The following is a 22,078-nucleotide window of genomic DNA, read 5'->3' on the forward strand; positions in this document are numbered from 1 at the left end:
AGGACCTGGGCCATCTTATACTGCTTTTACAGGCCATAGCAGGGAGCCGGATGTACTAAGACTCAAACTATTGCCCATATGGGATGCAGGCACTGCAAGCAGTGGCTTTACCCACTACACCACAGAGTCAGCCTCTATGTACAGTCTCTTTTTTTGACAGAGTTAGAGTTAGAGTTAGAGAGAGAGAGAGAGAGAGAGAGAGAAAGTCTTCCTTTCGTTGGTTCATCCCCCAAATGGTTGTTACTGCCGACGCGCTGCACCGATCCTAAGCCAGAAGCCAGGTGCTTGGTGCTTCCTCCTGGTCTCCCATGCGGGTGCAGGGCCCAAGCACTTGGGCCATCTTCCACTGCCTTCCAGGGCCACAGCAGAGAGTTGGACTTGAAGAGGAGCAACCGGAACAGAATCGGCGCCCCGACTGGGACTAGAACCCAGGGTACCGGCGCCGTAGGTGGAGGATTAGCCTAGTGAGCTGCGGCACCGGCCTCTATGTACAGTCTTAAAAAAAAAAGTAGTTGAGAAAAGTCTCTTCCTACAGAACAATATGTCACCAAGTAGAAGCTGGAATGAAACAGAAATCCAACAGAAGTTCAAAATCAAAATACCACCAAAAAAGACTCCATTCCCACACACAAGTAACTTATGCACCACCTCTGATATATGTAATTGTTAACTCATATCAAACATTTTTCCTGAAGTTGAAGCAAATGATAGCAATGGGAAATCTTGACAAGTTTTTAGGCTCATCATGCTATGAAGGAGAGCTGGGAAAAAAATCTGATCAATTTTGTTTGACTCATATCCACCTAACTTCCATTGTTCACTTCTGCTTCATGTCCCAAAGCACAATTCCAAGCCCAAGCTGAAATTACATTTCTGGATTAATAACAAGCACAGGAAAATAAATCACATCTGCCCCAGAAGTGAACCCAAAACCAAAAGCAGCCACAAAGAGGAATTTGTGAGTTGAGCTTAGAGTCAACTTTAATTCTGAAGGAAATGAGCCTTTAAAAAGAAAATTCATATAACAATCCATGTAGACAAAACATTAATCTATACTGCTCAAATAAATTTTGGGGCCTTTTAAAATCTTTTTTTCCTTAAATGGATATCTGCCACAGCAGAACTTCTCTGATAAGATGGCTGAGGGCCAAACACAGTATAATAAAGAGATTTGTGCTCAGTCTTCATCAAACCCTTAGGTACTTTCATTTCCTAAAGGAATATTTCGTTATTCAGACTTGTCGCTACAGCAGAATTCCTACAAAGAAGTAAACCATCTGCCCACATCCGCCCCCAATACCAATTTCTTTTTGCCTCTGAGCTGCAGCTAGTCCAGAGAGCAGTATTTTTTGAAGGTACAAACACTGCTACAGCTGATAAAAAGGCTCTAAACTGGGCTACAACACAATTCTGCTCATAAGTGACAGGAAAGCCACACTGTAACAGAGCCAGGACAAGGCCTTCCATGGAAAGCGGCAAGTCTTTCCTTCTACCAGCCAGCGTCAGAGCAGATGTTCCCATGTGCAGCAGCCATGGCTAACACCTACAGAACATCTTTGCTTCTAGAGTAGCACTAACAAATAAACACATAGATGTCACTTCATATTTTCTAGTAGCCACTTAAAAAATAGGAAAAAGGAACAGGCAACACTAACTTTAAGATATTTAACTCAATGCATCTATCTTTTCAGAATCTAATCAATACGTAAAAATCACTGAGTTTTTTTTTCATACCAAGTCTTCAAAATCAGAATTTTATAGTGTACACATCAACATTCAACCCATCACAATTCAGATGCTCAACAGGAAGTGGCCACTTTACTGAACAGCATGGATCTAGAACATTCAGCAAAATAGCTGTTTGCTGAATAAAGGAAAAAAGAAAAACCTTTTTTCTTGATTTTTAAAATTTATATAGCTGAACAAATTTCATGTATTTCATATTCACAGATACTTCCCACCCTCTCTCCTCCTTCCTTTCTTATTCTTTATAATGTTTACATTGAGAACTTCAGTTTATTTTATAAATATAAGCTTAACCTCCACTAAGCAAATAATTTAACATATAATAATTAAAAAAAAACACTGTTATTGTACCACCAGCTCTCCCAATAACCCAATAAAGCAAGTAAGAGATACTAGTTTCATGGATAGCAAATAAAGTCTTTTACAAAAAGGAAGATAACTTGATGTAAATCAAATGATAAATACAGATGGAAAAATTTCTGCTCACCTTTAAGCCTTGAACTTGGTACAAAGACCAAGCTTTTTACATATGTGCACTTACAAAATAAAACTTTACTTATCTGGCTCTTCTTGTTACAAACATGAAAAAAGTTGGAATTTCCACGTATTTAAAATTAATAACTAGTTTTTTTAGACATATAATCTCACTCATTCTTTTCCAGGTAGCTGGCAACTTTCATTTATTCTCCTCCTAGTCTAATCCCAAACCTTCATTTTCTACTTTGTCCAAAGCCAGACCAAACAGTTCATGTTCTAATTCTACAGCTGGCAACTTCCAAGGGAATTCTGAACAAAGTTGGAACAAAGCTCTTAGGTACAGTGAAAAAGCACCAGACTGACTGAAACATTTACATAAGGCTAACTTCTAAACTCAAATTACCACTCAGTCTTAAAAGGTGAAAACAGGAAGAGTAAACCATCAAATTCTAGAAAATTATAAATTGAACTTTTAATCCATTACAGAAGCCCAAAGTCCTTAAAAAATAAAAAGACAGCTCATAAATTCAATTTGATATAGAAAAATGACCACAGATTTGAATACAGATCTGGAGTTCAACAAACCTAGATTCAAACCCTAACCAGACCGCTGTGTGCCTTGGGAAAATTATTTAAATCTTTTGAATATGCATCATCATGCATAAAAGGACATTTAATAAACTACTCTTAATGCAACTTCGGCAAAAAAATACACACACAAAAAAAATTACAACTAGCCATATTATTTGGGTGCTGATAAATCTAAGTTGACTCCTCGATCCCAGCCCCATTAATTTCTTTTTTTTTTTTTTTATTTCTTTTTTTTTTTTTTTTTTATCTTTTATTTAATGAATATAAATTTCCAAAGTACGACTCATGGGTTACAATGGCTTCCCCTCCCATACCGTCCCTCCCACCAACAACCCTCCCCTTTCCCACTCCCTCTCCCCTTCCATTCACATCAAGATTCATTTTCGATTATCTTAATATACAGAAGATCAGCTTAGTATACCTTAAGTAAGTATTTCAACAGTTTGCTCCCACACAGAAACATAAAGTGAAAAATAATAGATGATTTTTTTTTAAATGATGATGAAATCAGATCAGACCTATTGTCATGTTTAATCCCAGTGAGAGTCAAGTAGCCCCATTAATTTCTTTCATTTATGTAAAGCAGAAAATACTAACCTGAACTTATGGCTGTAATACAAGTAGAAATCGAAAATCCATAACACAAATTTTTCTGACTGTTCTCCTCAGAATGGGGCAGAGATTGGGATGGTAAAGAGTTCAGCCATATGCTATGAGAACAAAGGTCTGTAAAGAGCTTTCACTGTCACCAACAGTTCAACAACTGGTACCTGGTAACTCAGTTCTTCCCACACAGCAAGCATATAATGATGTCAGTATAAATGCGGCAAGTGTTACCACAGAGGAACGCAGTCTAGAGAATGCTCAGCTCAGCTGAGAGGTCAGGGGAGGCTTCCAGAAGGAGGTCACCACTTGGTCTGAGTCTAGCAGGCAAAAATGTGAGAGAAAAACATGGGAGGAGTGGAGAAGAGAAATCTAGAGAAAAGGAACTGTGTGAATAAAAACACAGGATGTGAAACAACATGTGGTGGGTACAGGAGAATGGAGAGCAACGCCCACCGGTGAATACAAAGTCTCTTGGATGCATGAGAAGAAGACCAGAGCAGACACAATTGAGGCACAAAGGGCTTCATATAACCCAGGGCAAAAACCAAGGCTTATCACTGAAATATCAAGCGTTGTCATGAGTGAAAAACAGGAAGGAAATCTGTGGTGAGAAGCCAGGACTGAGGGTCACGCTAAAACAAAGTATCGAAAGTCATGAAAATTGCCACACTGAAGTTATCCACGATCTCTTCCACCCTTTCTCTAAAATGCAGAAACACATAGAAAAGGAAAATCTTCCAAGGATGCCTATTGAAAAGAGGCATTTATCAAACATCTTGGAGTAAGAAACTTGGGTAAGATATAATTTCATTAAGATTGTGTCCCATAAGATCAGACCTTCCTAATTAACATTGAAGCAGGAAACAGAGTATGGTATCAAAGATAAATCAGCAACAGAATTAAAATTCTATTTAATCTTCACTGGCATCAGAAGCCCGCATATCATTTTTTTAAAGATTTATTTATTTATTTGAAAGTCACAATTATACAAAGAGAGAAGGAGAGGCAGAGAAAGAGAGAGAGAGAAGTCTTCATCCGCTAGTTCACTCTCCAATTGGCCGCCAACTGTAGGAGTTGGCCAATCCGAAGACAGGCGCTTCTTCTGGGTATCCCACGTGGGTGCAGGTGCCCAAGGACTTGAGCCATCTTCTATAGCTTTCCCAGGCCAAAGCAGAGAGCTGGATTGGAAATAGAGCAGCCAGTACTTGAACCGGTGCCCATATGGGATGCTGGCACTGCAGGCAGCAGCTTTACCTCAGAAGCCCCATTTTACATAGAGTCACTCTCTCACAAGGTAAGGGAGGGATTAAAATAGAGTCAGGTTCCTACCAAGTATGCGATCCTGCCCAACATCACTGTGAAGTCATTAAAAAGAGGAAAAATTAAAATCTTACAGTTATTGTCAGTAAATTAACTTGGCAGTTAATTTTTTTCAGTTGTAAATATGGCTTCTGAAAAATATGCCAAGAAATGCTAAAAGCTGGAGTACACACAATAGAAATGCCAGGGGGCAAAAAATTGTGAGGGGGCAGGCACTGTGGCACAGCAGGTTAAGCTGCTGCTTGGGATGCCTGCATCCTGTATCAGAGTGCTGACTCAAGGCCTGGCTGGATACTCTGCTCCCAATTCAGCTTCCTACTAATGCACCTGGAAAGGCAGAGGATGATGGTCCAAGTGCCTGTGTCCCTACCACCCACATGGGAGATCCAGATGGGAGTACTAGGATCCTGTCTTCAGCCGGAAACCAGACCTGGCTTTTGTGGGCCTTTGGGTAGTGAGCCAGCAAATGGAGGATCTCTCTCTCTGTCACTCTGCTTCCCAAATAAATAAATAAATCTGGAAAAAAAAAAAAAAAGACATTGTGAAGAAATTCTAGGGGAAGTCCAATTCCAGGGAAATCCAGTGGGACAATAAAAAGGACAGTTTGGAAATAAAAAGCAGAAATGTATACTCATCCAGAAAATGATGTTATTGAAGCTTTAAATTACTTTTGTATTTTCCTATTCAGAGTCCATAGCTCTACGGTACTCTGAATAATTAGACACTACAGATAAAGCAAAGCAATTCTGAGGCACTAAAGAACAGTGATGGCCATAATCCAACATTAAAACTCCCTGGCAGGAGACACCATCACTAGTACTGCAGTTCCTTCTTAATACTACTCACTCACTCCTTGGAGTTCCATGTTAACTCAATCAATCTCTCTCAAAACAGCTCGGTTCTTAATCCCTTAATTAATTCTTAATTTGCTTCAACTTTTGGCAGATAGAAAGATATAATGAGAACTTAAGAGTCAAATGTTTGCATAAAAATCACAACTTTCAAAAATAACTGAAAACCCTGCCTAAGACAACAGGACAAAGTTCCTAGAGGCTGTAAAATTAAGTAAAATTATTCTTCTTAGGTCAGAGACAGAAAAATCTATTTTTATCCTACGCACCAAAAGGGATACAAAAAAGAAGAGAACAGAAATGTAGGATGGACAGCACTAAAAAAAAAAGTTCTCGAAAGTAACTGCCCGACTTTTTGCCTAGTTATGGGGTGTGACAATAAGATAGGGTAGAGTTTCTGTCTGTGAACAAAAAATAAACTTTGAAATCCCGTGGTGTATATAATTTATTTCGGTATTAATGCTTCTTCTCAGATATTTATTAAACATCTATTATGTTCCAGGCCCTGTGCTGCTTTTCCCAGGTAACAGGCTTAGGTCTCTCAGGAATGCTCTGCTCTCTTACATGCCATAGCACTAAGCATGCTACGGGCCAGAGCTGCTGCCTAATAATACCTGTGAAAATATTTGTCTTTGTGGGAACAAAGTACAACACATGGGATCAGCACCATACCCAATGCTCTGGCCTAGAGATCCCTATTCAGTTCACATACAGGCCCCAAAGTGGCCCTAGATAATGCATAAAGGTGCCTGCTTTTATAATGGCCTGCCTCTTGTCACCAATCCACACCTCACACCAGTGGACCTGCCACACTGTCCATACCTGTCCACTGAGGAGGGCAGCGGCAGTTGTAAGTGTTGACTCCATCCACACAAACCCCTCCATTCTGACACTTGTGGTTAGGGCAGTCATCAATGTTCCGCTCACAAGTGTTCCCTTCAAAACCTGGTAAGAGAAGAATGGAGAAAGTGATGAACTCTCAGATAGAACTGGGCTGCTCTTAGCACACAGTTACCCAAACAGACCGGCATCATGATTTCAGTTCAATAGCCAGTAGGTGCTCAACCCAGGATTTACCACAGGAAAAAAAATCCCCAATTTCGTGTCTTCTATGTCCTCAAGTATAGCTAGACAGTAAAAATGACTCATTATAACAAAGACATGCCTTCACAATTGCCTCACAAGGATTTCAAAACTGTTTTTATGAACTGAAACCCCAGAAGATAAATGTCTACTTGGGACACAGTCACTGCTTCCAAAAAAGAAGGTATTAGATTTTCCCCACCTCCATACCAGATTAATGGAAAGAACAGATAAAATATTTCTGAATTAAATTTATGTTCTCATTTTTTTCTCCTTGGGATGATTGCTCAAGGAGGCCTCCAAAACCAGGCTAGGGAGGACATAAGAAAAACACTGAACTTAAAGTATGAACACATGGGTCGAGCCCCAATCTTACCACCTACAAGCATTATTAATATACAGTGAGTTACAAACTCTGAATCAGCTCTGTCCCTGTAAAACGAGGCTGGTCCCACCTGCTCAGCCTGCCTTTCTAGATTGTTGTCAGAGTCACATCATGAGTAAAGTGTTACACAAATGTTAAAAGCTTGCTGAAAATGGGGAGCATTATTACTAATTAAACTGACCAGCACTTCAAATTCTTCATGCTCCTCTACATTTATAGCACTGCTTCCTTCCTCTTGATTTTTCCCTTTTATGAAAAATGAAACTAGTATACCACAAACTTCATCCAAACTGCTTGCAGAGTGGGCCTCTGTAATTAATATATGAATTGGGTTTCTTCCATTTTCTTTCCTTGCTAGCTAATCCCAAACTAACAAAACAGACTACTAGCTTTACATTTGAAATAGATTATTATAACTAAGTATTTGGACTCCTCAAAATATCCCTTATTATCTGGTACTCAGTCTGTTCAAGAAGATGAGTCACTAAACAAGCATGAGAAAGACTGTGCAGATACAGACTCAGATTTTTAAAAAGGTATCATAATACTCATATTTCTGTTTAATTATATGGCAAGTTGACGATCTTACAAATGGATGATCAGGTCAGATAATACTGAATTGTTTACTCCACCCTTAGTTTGATTAAGAAAGTGAGGCATTACCTACATATCTAACCACACAACAGACCTTGAATAAAAACTGAGGTCTATACTCATGCTAGTGCTCTTTTTTTTTTTTAAGATTTATTTATTTATTTGAAAGAGTTACACACAGAGAGAAGGAGAGGAGGGGGGAGAGGGAGGGAGATGTCTTCCATCTGCTGGTTCACTCCCCAATTGGCCACAACAGCCAGAGCTGTGCCAATCCGAAGCCAGGAGCCAGGAGCTCCTCCAGGTCTCCCATGCAGGTGCGCTGGTCCAAGCACTTGGGCCATCTTGTACTGCTTTCCCAGGCTTTTAGCAGAGAGCTGTATCAGAAGTGGAGCAGCTGGAACTTGAACCGGCGCCCATATGGGATGCTGGCATTGCAGGTGGTGGCTTTACCTGCTACACCACAACGCCAGCCCCGACTAGCACTCTTAATGGAGACATTCTTTACAAGAATTCAAGATACATGTTCAGATGGTGGGGGGAAATGGGGCTGTTGGATCACCACTGCTGGAACTTGTGTAGCCTGGTGGTACTCCAAGACTACTGATGGCCATCCTCCCCCTAACTTGATCTGTCCGATGACTAAGACTAGAGTACCAGGGAGTTAGTGGCAAAGCCGTGTAGCTAAACTATAAGGAATAGAAACTGTGACCTAGACTTTAGCCAATGTTACAACTAACTGAATCCACCAACCACAGACAAATTAAGAAAGCAGAAGCATTTCAACATAACCACAATAGATAAGAAATAAAACGTTTTCTTTTTACAACTGACTATTTTTGAGGATTCTCTTCCTTTCCAAACGTAGGTAAATAAGAAAGCAGGTAGCTAAGAGTGTTAATTCATGTTTGGAAGTATGGCCTCAGGGCTGGCACTGTGGCGTAGCAGGTAAAAACCATCGCCTGCAGTGCTGGTATCCCATATGGGCGCCAGTACAAGACCAGGCTGCTCCACCTCCAATCCAGCTCTCTGCTGTGGCCTGGGAAAGCAGTAGAAAGCAGGACTTGGGCCCCCTGTACCCGCATGCGAGCCCCGGAGGAAGGTCCTGGATCCTGGCTTCGCATCGGCGCAGCTCCAGCCATTGCAGCCATCTGGGGAGTGAACCAGCGGATGGAAGACCTCTCTCTCTCTCTCTCTCTGCCTCTCCTCTCTCTGTTTAACTCTTTCAAATAAATAAATAAATCTTTAAAAAAAAGATATAAGAAGTCCTTAATCAACAAATGGTACTGGAACAACTACATATGCACACGAAGAAATATGAAGTTGGATCCCTTCCTCACACATGAAAATTAACTCAGATCAGAGACCTAAATATAAGAGCTCAAATTATAAAACTCTTGGGGAAAAAAAGTAAATCTTTTAACTTAAGTTAAGCAAGACTTTTTTTTTTTTTTTTTTTTTTTTTTTTTTTTTTTTGACAGGCAGAGTGGATAGTGAGAGAGAGAAAGAGAAAGGTCTTCCTTTTGCTGTTGGTTCACCCTCCAATGGCCGCAGCGCGCCAGCCATGGTGGCCGGCGCACCACGCCGATCCGAAGGCAGGAGCCAGGTGCTTCTCCTGGTCTCCCACGGGGTGCAGGGCCCAAGTACTTGGGCCATCCTCCACTGCACTCCCGGGCCACAGCAGAGAGCTGGACTGGAAGAGGGGCAACCAGGAAAGAATCCGGCGCCCCGACCAGGACTAGAACCCAGTGTGCCGGCGCCGCAAGGTGGAGGATTAGCCTTTTGAGCCGCGGCGCCGGCCAGCAAGACTTTCTTAAACATCACCATAAGTAAGCACAAGCAACAAAAAAGAACTAAACTGAACTTCATCAAATTAAAAGCATTTGGACTTCAACCAATATGATCAAGAAAGTGAAAAAACAGCCAAAAAATGAGAGAAAGTATTTACAAATCATGTATCTGATAATAGGCTTGTGTTTAGAATGTATAAAGAACTCATATAACTCAATAATTAAAAGACAACCCAAATATAAAATGGGCAAAGGATTTACACAGATATTCTCCAGAGATCACACACAAATGGTCAACAAGCATATGAAATGATGCTCAACATCATGGGCCATCAAGTAATACAAACAAACCACAGTCAGATACCACCTCACGCCCAGTAGGAGCACCATAATCAAAAAGAAGATGTGGAAAAATTGGAACCCAATCCATTATTGGCTGGAATATAAAATAGTACAGCTACTTGAGAATATGGCCCAAAAGTTCCTGAAAAGGCTACAAAGAGCTACCAAATGTCCCAACAATCCCACTCCAATGTATACAAGAGGGCTTCAAAAGGTTCACGGAAAATGCTTGTTATTTTTTAATTCAATTTGTCCATGAACATTTTGAAATTCCTTCATATTCCCAAGAAAAATGAAAACATATCTACACAAACCTTGTCAAAAACTGAAAGCAACTCAAAGATCAATCAACTTATGAATGGATAAATGTGGTAAAGCTAAGCAATGGAATATTATTCAGTCATGAAAAGTAATGGAGTACTAATACCTGCCATAACATGGATGAACCTTGAAAACATCATGCTAAATGAAAGAAGTCAACCACAAATAACCACATATTGCATGTTCCTAATTATGCAACAGGATAGGCAAATAAAGACATATTAAAAAAAAAGTATACTGGCCACTGCCTAGGGCTGGGAGAAGTTAAAAGGAAAGGGGAATAATAATAATAATAACAATAATAATAGGTACAAGGTTTCTTTTAGAGTACACAAATACCATAAAATTGTGGTGATGGTTTTACATATCTATGAGTATACTAAAAACCACTGAATAGTATACTTCAAAAATCAAACTGAGGCTGGCGCTGTAGGCTAACCTTCCGCCTGTGGTGCTGGCATCCCATATAGGCAGTGGTTCTAGTCCCGGCTGCTGTTCTTCTGATCTAGCTCTCTGCCATGGCCTGGGAAAGCAGTGGAAGATGGTCCAGGTGCTTGGGCCTCTGCACTGACATGGGAGACCCAGAATAAGCTCCTGGCTCCTAGCTTTGGATAGGCCCAACTATGGCCATTGTGGCCATTTGGGGAGTGAACCAGCAGATGGAAGACCTTTCTCTGTTTCTCCCTCTCTCTATCTGTAACTCTACCTTTCAAATAAATGAATAAAATCTTTAAAATATTTAAAAACCGAGCAAATTATATGGTGTGTAAATTGTATCTCAATAAAGCTGCTACATTAGGGGAGAAAGCACTTAAACTGGTGGCTAACACATACTAGTTAAGATTATATTATCAATGAGATTACACCATCACTTAGAAATGATCTACTCTAAACCTTTTATATAGTAAATGAAAAAGTTGAGGGCCCCAGGCTGACCTGCCAAAGGTTCCACAGCTAGTAGGCAGGTGTCCATCTGGAGCAATTCACTTTATCCAGTGCTTTCTGGGGCCCCAGAGTACCCTTTCAACAAACTGAAACACACCGGCTTTAGGTCAAAAGTTCCCAAGTCTAAGAAAACTCAAGCAAAATCAGTTTTCCTCCAGTGTTAAGACAGGATTTATGCTTTAAAAATAGAGACAGAGAACTCTTTTTGGAAACAGCTAGCAAATTCTTCTAAGAAACAGACTACCCAAAGCAGGGGAAAGGGTTATAACGACTAAGTGACAGTGCAGTCACTTCTTAAAAATACTTTTTTAAGTTTCAGGGGAAAAACTCCAGACCTGTGGGTGGGTGGGTGGGGAGTAGCAGATTCACAGAGAGGCCCATATGGCTGTACTAAAAGAATTCTGCTGCTTCAAGCCAATTCCCATCCTTAAAAGGCCAAAAGGAGAGAAATTAGACTTAGAAGGAACATTTAAAAACTGTGCTGTTACAAAACTGTGGGCCATTTAATGATTAATGATGGCAGCGAGAGTAGAGCAGAAAAGAGTCCTTTGAACTTGTCATCCCACACAGAGAACAGCATCTCTTAAGAGGGCACCCATATCTTCCCATTTTCAAACCCTGGGAGGTGAGGGCTGCAACAGCGGGGTGGAGCAGAGCAAAGAGAAGAGGAGAAGTGAAGCAGACAGGACACAATGAAGATGCTCATGGGCCAGGCTGGAAATCTCTAAGAAAAGCTTCCATGAGCAGAGATGAACAGAGAAGGAAAAAAGAGGGATACCTGGAACTGGATGAAAGAAACAAGAATATCTTCCACCATCCATCCCACCCACAGGGAAGAAGTTTATCACAAAAGCAAACCTGCCAAAATATGATTAGTATAAAAACCCAAAGAACTCCACATACCCCTGAGTGTGAGAATGAAAGGGGGAATTACTTCTAACAGTTCTGAAGCTCAGTCACAACAGAGCAGACACAGAAGCCACAAAATGTGTTTGAACTTCAGCCCGGGAGGGGCAAAGGTGGTTTTCAGAGGATAGACCTTCACTGCTGCCGAGAGGACAGAGCAGGCACCTTTTTATTAAGCTTAAATAATAATAATAATAATAATAATAATTTTTTAAAAGCCACCATCACAGAGGATAAGATGTTGGAGAGGAAAAAAAGGAAAAAAGCACACTGTGGACTATCCAACCCAACTGGGAGCTTAAGGGACAGCCAGTAGATTCAAAACGGCCCACTGTTTTCTGATTACATGTGCCACTTGATTAAAATAGCCACAAGCACAAAACCGGCCTAACTCATTCTCTCCTCAATGGTTGGCCCTGACCCAAAAATACCAGGAGTCAATGATTCAATAATTTATTTTCATGCTCTATTTTGTTCCTATGTTAAAACTGCTGTGGCTGGGGGCCCCTTTCTCAGGGTTTTACATAATGGGGGCCTCACGAAGTGTCCAGGTTATTAATAGTGGCTGATCCAAGGGGAAGATGAAACGAGGCTCCTTATTGGTTCCCTCTTGAAGACATTCTTTTTCCCTTCCTCTGTGGAGAAGCATTTCTATGTCACACAAGATGAGTCATTTCTGTAGTTTAATCCCCTCCTCATGAGTCCTACAGTAGTAACAAAATCAACTCACACTAAGTAGCCTCTGCAGGAAAAGAATTATAACTTAACCCTTTAAATGCAGTCACTAAGTTACAGAGTGTTCCCTGACTCTCAGAGGAGAAAAAGACACCAAAATCCTTCTTACCCAGTATTAAAATACAGGAGGATAAAGAACCCAAACTAAGTCTAGAATGCATGAGTAGTGTCAAGAAGACAATGAGAAGTCCAGAGTCAGCTGCTCAGCACTACAGTGTGAAAATAAACTCATACAGTCAAGAAGTATCTCAGGGACTGTTTATGTTCCAAGAAATGTTTTTAGGTGTTTGTGATACAAAAACAAAGATCCCAGCTTTCATTCTGGACAGGGAAAGAGGCAGCAGAATTTGGAAAAGCACAATAAACAATAGCCATAATGAAGTAAATTATAGAGTACAAATTATATAGGAGATAAGTGATACAGAAAACGAAAACAAAAAGGAGGCCACAGTCAGTAATCAAGGGGAGTGGGGGATGGTTACAATTTTAAATAGGGAGGTCAGGGTAGGCTCAATTCCAAGAGCAAGGACCTGAAAGGTGGCTGGAGCTGCAGGACGCCTTAACAAGTTGCTTTCCCTCCTGCTGACTTGGTTTCCCCATTTTTGGAACTGAAATAATCCTCTTCAAATAAGGGCTCTATTCATGTTGAGATGGTGACTATTACACTACTAAGTAACACTTTAGTCTCTTGAATAGCATGGAGAGGAACAGAGGGGCAAGAAGAATGGCACAGCATGCGGAAATAGAGTGAGTACTTTCCAGACTCCACCTGGGATGTCAGGACAATGGGCAGAACATCTTACAAACTGTAAATACATTTTTATGCAGAGTGCCACTGCATCATCTATTGTTTTGAATGCTCTGAAAATTTCCTTTTATATATTTGTCATCTGTTGTTTCACTCCCCAAATGCCCACAACAGCCAGGGTTAGGCCAGGCTGAAGCCAGGAGCCAGGAATTCAATCTGGGCCCCCCACATCAGTGGCAGGGGCCTAAATGCTGGAGTCATCACCCACTGCCATCTCAAGGTACACATTAACAGGAAGCTAGAACAGACAGCAGAGTTGGGACCCAAACGCAGACATTCTGATATGGTTGGAAGGATCCCAATTGGTGGCTTAAGAATGGCGCCAATCATGCGCCCCTATTTTTAAAAAAATTTTAGTTGACATGTAACACTTGTACATTTTATGGAAAACAGTGCAATATTTCATATATATACACAGCATATAAATTGGTCATGTTTTTCTCACAACACAAACATATTTTAGCCCAATCAACTCAAAGTACTTAAAGAACATTCCACACATCTTCAGAGCACCTGTAGAAAGTGAATGAGCGATGCAATGTGATACAGTAAGATGCACAAAGCACGGCTTTGCAAATAACCTGCTTGGGTTTCAGAACACAGCCTAACCCAGATGTGCAACATTGGGTAATTCACTTAACATTTCAAACTTCAGTTAATTCACCTGAAAAAACATGGAAATTATTACCTATCTCAGTTGCTGTGTAATTACGCTAATAGGTGTGAAAACATCTGATACATGACTCATAGAAAGCATTAAATAAATGTTCATTTCCTCTTTACCAGCTCCTCCCCCCACTTGCACCTCCTTCCCAGTCCTCAAAACACACACATGCATGCTTTGCACACACATTCACAATCAGTGAGTAAATGAACATCTTGCTTTAAACTATAAGCAGAGCATTCAGAGACAAGCCAAGACCTCCTCACTCTGTCCCAGTAGCCCTGCAGCCTCTCAGCTGCAGAATCCCTGGCTATTTCCTTTCTCAAGGAAGAGATACTATTCTAGTTTGACAGCTCCTTTCCTGGACACACTCTCAGAATTCCCTAAGGTTCTATTGTAGCTAATGGATAACAATACAGCAACCCTGGGAGTGAATAATCACTCTCTCCCAGCTAAAAACTTCCTTTATTGACTTCTCTAACTTCCCGCCAATATATTGCTGCCAAATCAACCTCTTTCTTACTCTATGTAACTATGAAAAGTGATTTTCTTAAAACTGAAGAACACATTTAACCTTCAACAACAGGTCACACGAACCTCAAAATTACTAACTGCTCGAGACAATTAGACCACTGGAATATCTGCAATATTAAAATACTCACAAAATTAAATTGTTTACATTTTTTCTTTTACTCTTAAAATGCAAACAAACAGGAGTGAAGAAAGATATCTCAGTTCTTCCTTCTACAAGATAATGTGATAGTAATATTATGTTAATAAACATTTACTATCTACAATGATACTATTATCTAGCCTTTACTGAAAGAGAAACTAAAGGTTACAATGCTATTAGATAGCTTGCTCTTATAACTTAAATGAGATAACGTTTTTACTTCGATTATATGGCAATGTCTTATACTGCTGCATCCTGAGCACAGAGCATGGTGCCTACAACATAACGGGCAGTCAATACACTTTTACTGAATGAAATGAATAAATTATCATTTGGTTTTATACTGGGGCCTAACCTATGACCCTTAATCCCCAAAAGGTGAAATACACAATCCCATTATATATGTGAACCATACCCACAACACAAAGATCTAAGATTCTCATCCTGAAAATGCGGCCAGAACAACTTCTTTTTGAAGCAATTCTGCTTACTTAGCACATTATTCCTCCCTACAGTTTTTCTTCTTTTGTTTTTGTACTAAGGACATTTGTATAAAAACAGGATCTTTGTTGCTTAGTAATTCATCTGCTCCAGCTGCTTGTGTTCTGGTCCCAATCAAAATTCTTGGTTTTCAGCCTCCTCATCATTTTTATAAGGAGTTAAGTAAATTGGCCAGGCTTGTTCCTTTCCCGCTCTCTATGAAACATCAGGCCTTAAGCTCTCGGACACTGCTCCTCTGTTTCTATCTTGAGGTTGTGTGTGGGGTCCAGGGAATGTGGAGCAGCAAGAATATGACAAGGTACTGTGTCATGTGTAATGTTTCATACATTGTCTATCGGTACTAATCAGAAAGTGCTTGGTAACAAAGAACTTCTGCAGTTTTAAAATTCTCCAGCTTCAAGTTAGGACAAAGTTACCCCGAAATTGGAGTGGGCAATTGGGAGAGGGTTCTGAAGGCCTGCAGCCCAGATGATATCATAGAAGGATGGGAATGTGCCTTTGGATGGGCAGGAAAATAATAAATAATAAATTACTCCATCAAGCCTATAGCAAAGTTGATCACCTACCCTTAGTGTCAATTCAACTTAAAGCATTTTATTAATCACACATGCATATTTTCCAGTGGCTACTTCTCACTGTGTTCTTCTCCATTCTAGATCTATCTGTCCCTTTCCCAGAGTTGTTTCTCTTATTTCTCACTGTTTCTCCAAAAGGGACAATAAACAATTTCCTAGCTACTCGTCATCATAAACCCTGACACATTAAATTACCCCCTGCTCAGTTTATGGACAAGAGTGGGCCCATAAAACTCCTCCCTCATCAGCAAACCACCTCACATGATTCTCACTTCCCTTTTTCCCTGATTTAGGATACTTCCTAAAGAAGCAATAGAGCCAAACTCACCACCTTTCTCCTGGGCCAAGTGTTTGTCCCCCAAACCCAGGACCTGATGGAGCTTCTTACCTGGAAGGCAGTTGCACTCAAAAGTGAAGTCACCAGTCTGCCGGCAGGTGCCTCCATTGACACAGGGGGAGGGTGCACAAGGCACATAAGGGCTGTCACAATGCTGGCCTGTGAATCCCTGGGGACACTGGCACTGGTAGGAACCAGGCAGGTTGAGGCAGGTACCACCATGCTGACATTGTCCTGGAATATCACACTCATTGACATCTGTTTCACACTTTTGCCCTGTGAAGCCTGGGAGGCATTTGCAGGAGAACTGGTTGGCCACAGTGGTGCAGGTACTTCCATTTGCACAAGGATGAGACAGGCAGGCATCAGTCCATTGGCACAGCTTCCCTTAAAAAAAAAAGGGGGGGGGTAACAAAATTCAATGCTGCCACAGAAATAGGAGCCAGCCTCATCCTTAATTCCCTCCTCTCCCACCCAGTCGGTGACATCAGGAAGCTCCTGCATGGAGAATCCCTAGCTCTGAATTCTGCTAAGGCCAGATCTGAGCCTCTTCAAGATCATCTGACACAGGACACTCTCCAGAAACTCTCCAAGGCCTGAGGCCAGAACACAAAGACTCAGTGGATTGAACATGTGAGCAGGCTGTCAATTTGTCCTGTAAAGCCCAGGCCTGCATGACCCATCAATCTGGATCCATCTATTCTCTCACAGCTGCCTGTCTTTACATAAGCTGCCCCTCTGAGTGTAATACCAGCTTCCTTTTCATTTACTAAGTAAATTCTCACTAATCTTGACAACCCTACCCAAAAGTCACCACCTTGGGGCCGGCGCTGTGGTGTAGTGGGTAAAGCCGCCATCTGCAGTGCTGGCATCCCATATGGATGCCAGTTCGAGTCCCAGCTGCTCCACTTCTGATCCAGCTCTCTGCTACAGCCAGGGAAAGCAGTAGAAGACGACCCAAATCCTAGGGCCCCTGTACCCACGTGGGAGACCCAGAAGCAGCTCCTGGTTCCTGGCTTCGCATAGGCGCAGCTCTGGCTGGTGCAGCCAACTGGGGAGTGAACCAGCGGATGGAAGACCTCTCTCTCTCTCTCTGCCTCTCCTCTCTGTGTAACTCTTTCAAATAAATAAATCTTTTTTTTTTTAAGTCACCGCCTCTATAAAGTCATCCTTAATGTCCCCTTCATACATACACACACAGACACACCAAGTTGTTTTGTCTCCTATTATATAATCTGCCACACAGGTATAGTGTGCTCTCAAATCATGTGTGTTGAATGAATGAACTATATTGACATTTTCCACAATATAGCTAATAGATAGATAACTTGGGTGATAAAAACAAATCAATAATTTTTTTTTTCTCTTATGTGTTTGAGAGACAGAGTGACAGAGAGACAACTCCTATTCACTGGTTTACTCCCCAAATGCCCCCAACATCTGGAGCTGAGCCAGAGCCAAAGCCAGGAGCTGGGAATTCAATCCAGGTCTCCCACATGTGTAGCAGGAACCCAATTACTGACGTCATCACTGCCACCTCCAAGACATTAGTAGAAAGCTGGAGTCAATACCCACAGCTGGGTATTGAGTCCAGATACTCCAATAAGAGATACAGGCATCCTGACAACTGAAAGACCAAACACCTACCCCTAAATCTTTCATCTTTTAAGCTAAAAAGAATTCTCCAAATTTGCTAATACTCCAAATGACTGTCTAGGAAAAGATCCCAATCACTGACCTTATAGAAAAACAAATGAGAGACATGACAGCTTTTCTAAAGAAAGAGGTAACATACAAGCACAGAGAAGTACTCTGTCGAGGGTGCCAAATCAAAGGCAAGAGGTACAATACAAATAAATAAATAAATAAATTGTTAGGAAAAAAAAAAAAGCAAGAGCCGGTGCTGTGGCGCAGCAAGTTAAAGCCCTGGCCTGAAGCGCCTGTTCTAGTCCCGGCTGCTGCTCTTCCGATCCAGCTCTCTGCTATGGCCTGGGAGAGCAGTCCTTGGGCCCCTGCACACATGCAGGAGACCTGGAAGAAGCTCCTGGCTTCTGGCTTAGGATGGGTGCAGCTCCAGCCATTGCAGCCATCTGGGGAGTGAACCAGCGGATGGAAGACCTCTCTGACTCTACCTCTCTCTGTAATTGTCTTTCAAAATCAATCAATCAATCAATCAATCAATCTTTAAAAAAAAGAGGAAGCTTGAAGAGAAAATCCTTTAAAAAAAAAAAAAGAAAAAAGAAATATGAGCCTAAATGTCAGGGGAGGAGAAGGTGGAGCTAAAGGGCAGACTATGAGAGTCGTAAGCAACTGATGGAGATAATGACAGCTGAAGCCATTAAAAGCAGTAGGACTCCCTCAGAAGAGCTGTGATATGGCTCAAAGAGGGCTCCAGGGTTCCAAGGAACACACAAATTTAATGGATTAGAACAAGGTAGTGCAGAAGCAAAAACAAAAGAGTTAAGTAAACCAGAGAAGCCAGTGTGCTGGCAGAAGTGGGGCTGTCCAGCCCTGCCAAGGCAACCACAGGCACGATCTGAAATTCAAAAAATCTATAGCAGGCTAATTTTTTTTAAGTTGATAATTTTGATTGGCCCACAAATGATGTTATAAATATCCAAATAGCAATGGCAGAAAAAAGGTTCCCCATCCTTGGAGATAGGGCAGATTTCATTAAGTAAGGAATCAATAAGAAATCAACAATATTAACTGCCTTCCTTCTGATAATGGTGGATTTCTTTTAGTGAAGTAATTCTGATCCCCAATCCTCAAATATAGTTTAAGTAGCCAAAGGCTTCTAAGTATGTGGTCCTTTTTCTTACTCCTTCCCTACCTTTAAAACTCCCAAAAAGGAAGCAAAACATACTAGCCTGGAACATTTTCAGTTCGTTATCATAATGTTAAATGTCCACCAGATCTTCTGTGTATAACATTAATCAAAAATGGATCTTAGTGGAGAATGGGGCTGGGAATGGGAGAGGAAGGAGGAGGGGTGGGAGAGTTGGTGAGGGGGTCGGGGACAGTGGGAAAAAATCATTATATTCCTAAAGTTGTACTTATGAAATTTCATGAAGTTTGTATTCCTTAAATAAAAGGATTCTTTGGGAGGAAAATATCTATATTTCCTAAAATAAAAAAAAAATATCCACCAGAATTGGGAGACCCATTAAAGGCTAGACACCAAGATATAAAAGATGCTAAGTAAAGGTACCTTTTGAGAGTAGCAAAGTACAGATTTGAGTCCCATTTGTTACCTGTAAAACCAACTTGGCAGGTGCACTCAAAGGTATCCCGGCTGTGTGTGTGGCAGGTACCTCCATTCAGGCAGGGGCGAGACACAAAGCAGGGGTGAGAGGTTGAATACTGACAATCCTCTCCTGTGAACCCTGGAGCACATCGGCACGTAGCTTTCCCCAACATGGCCTGGGCCACACAGGTCCCACCATTTTGACAACGGTTCTTCTCACAGGGGTCTCGATGTTGACAATATTCTCCCAAGAAGCCCTCTGGGCATCTGTATGGAAAATAAAAGAGTCCATCAAAACACATGACTTCTTTAAGTCCAAAAACTTATGGAAAGATAATGCAGACCATTCAAGAAAATGCTAGACTGTGAATCAAGAGACATAAAGATACAATCTATAAAACTGCTTCACTTTGGGGCCAGCGCTGTGGCGCAGCGGGTTAAAGCCCTGGCCTGAAGCACCGGCATCCCATATGGGCTCTGGTTCTAGTCCTGGCTGCTCCTCTTCTGATCCAGCTCTCTGCTATGGCCTGGGATAGCAGTAGAAGATGGCCCAAGTCCTTGGGCCCCTGCACCCGTGTGGGAGACCCAGAGGAGGCTCCCAGCTCCTGGCTTCAGATCAGCGCAGCTCCAGCCGTTGTGGCCATCTGGGGAGTGAACCATTGGACAGAAGACTTCTCTCTCTGTCTCTACCTCTCTCTGTAGCTTTGTCTTTCAAATAAATAAAATAAATCTTAAAAAAAAAATGCTTCACTTTAAAAGACGTGCTTAGGGAACCTAACCACATACTCTTCACACCTTTTTGAGTTTTGGCAGGTGACAGAGTAGCAGGTGGATGATCCAAAAGGCTCTGCCATCATCAGCCTTATTCAAAGTCAAAATACTATAGCTTTGTCCATGTATATACAGTCTGGCACAGTTTAATAGTACCTCTTTGTGGAGTACTATTCATATTTGTCTGCCTGAATTCAAGAACTTTCTCATTTTGACTAAGCCATTTGATAGGATTAAGATGTTCACATGATAATGCATGGACTTACCCTCTTATCCCCACCAATTTAAAATACATATCTTTTTTAAAAAATTAAGTATTGAGAAATATTGAGTTCTTCATTCTCTTGTTTCTACCGAGACATCAATTGGCCTTACACCCAGCTTCCGTGGCTGTGTTCATGTGGTTGAAAATGCAAAAAAGTAAGGGAAAGGAGGTGTAGGACTGCAGAAGGTTTCAAAAGGGTATTTAAAAATGTTAATGCGTTAAGTGATAGCTTTTTAAACTAAATATTACATAATATATTACATAATATATATGACAATTTTAACAGTAGCAAAAAGATGCAAGAAATTTCCATTTTATAATAAAAATGTTGTTTAAATGGGACTTCCAAAAAGCATGTAAAGGAACGGAAAAGACTTGATTTGACTATAAACTTTTCTAGTGATTCAGATATTTGATTCAACCTATTTCTCTATTTTACTTTTTAAAGTAAGTTCAGAAACTTTAATCTAGAAAGCTTTCCACCATCACTTCCAAGTTAAACCAATTAAAGATATGAAACAAACTACAGATCCCTACCCCCTCTCCAAAACCAGCAGCCATCACATCTCCCTGTGCCCAGTCACTGGTGTACTGATTCTCTAATTCACCTAGACCTCAAGTCCTGAGGTCATGGTTAACTCCTTCCTGTTTTTGTCAATCATATGCAAGACCTTTTATTAGCCATTTGCTAGCAAGGTGAGGTCTTTGGGGTCATAGTTACTGAGAAAAGAAAGCAGGTCAGATAAAAGGGAACTAGGACAGAACATGCTCAGAATTGCTCAGTAGCTAAAAGGACTGGAGAAGAAAACAGAGCTGGCAAATAGCTGCACTGGTAGTGATGTAACTGGCCACAACCTCCTCCTCATCCCTTTCCAGAGCTGTGTAAAATAAGCATGGCAGAGCCAGGAATTTCTTCCTGCGTATCTCTGAGCATCTTCACAAGCAGGTAAAGCTAGCATTCTCAGTACTGAAACCAAAGACTGGCTGAAAGTTAACAACGAGGAGTCTGTATCTCCTAAGTTCCGAAGATCTTGTTCAGAATCCTGGTGCTTTGACGTTGGATAAATTATTTATCCCTGCTATCAAGTCTCTCACATTTTAATGAGCTTATACTTGAATTAATTAATTTCAAAAGGCAGACAGAGACAAAGAGAAAAATCTCCCATCCACTTGCTCACTCCCCAAATGCCCACAATAGCTGGAGTTGGGCCAGGCTGAAGTCAAGAGCCTGGAACTCCATCTGAGTCTCCCCTGTGGGTGGCAGGGAATCAAGCACTTGAGCCCTTACCTGCTGCCCCCAGAGTGCAGTTGAGTACAATGCTGAAATTAGGAGCAAACCTGGGACTAAGCCCTCTGACATGGGAGCAAGCATCACAAGCAGTGTCTTAACTGCTAGGCCACATTCCCACCCCTCTCTCACACTTTAAATTGTTACTAATACCTACATGGTGGAATAACATATTGTAAGTATCGAACAAAAGCAGGTTTGTAAAAATTTTGTAACTGTTAAAAAGTTTTGCAAATGGAAAACATTCTTTTCTTTGTGCT

At 41.2% G+C, this 22,078-nt stretch overlaps 1 protein-coding gene across 1 annotated transcript in view; it reads right to left on the reverse strand.

Moving 5' to 3' along the window:
- NOTCH2 (notch receptor 2) overlaps positions 1 to 22,078 on the reverse strand; it is a gene marked incomplete in the record, with an annotated part of 169,899 nt that overhangs the window by 69,594 nt on the left and 78,227 nt on the right. The window contains 3 exon segments of the mRNA XM_070077788.1: positions 6,414 to 6,536; positions 16,299 to 16,634; positions 19,502 to 19,761. Coding sequence (XP_069933889.1) covers positions 6,414 to 6,536; positions 16,299 to 16,634; positions 19,502 to 19,761 — 719 coding nt within the window.

The sequence above is a fragment of the Oryctolagus cuniculus genome, chromosome 7, assembly GCF_964237555.1.
Source record: "Oryctolagus cuniculus chromosome 7, mOryCun1.1, whole genome shotgun sequence".
Classification (NCBI taxonomy): Eukaryota; Metazoa; Chordata; class Mammalia; order Lagomorpha; family Leporidae; genus Oryctolagus; species Oryctolagus cuniculus.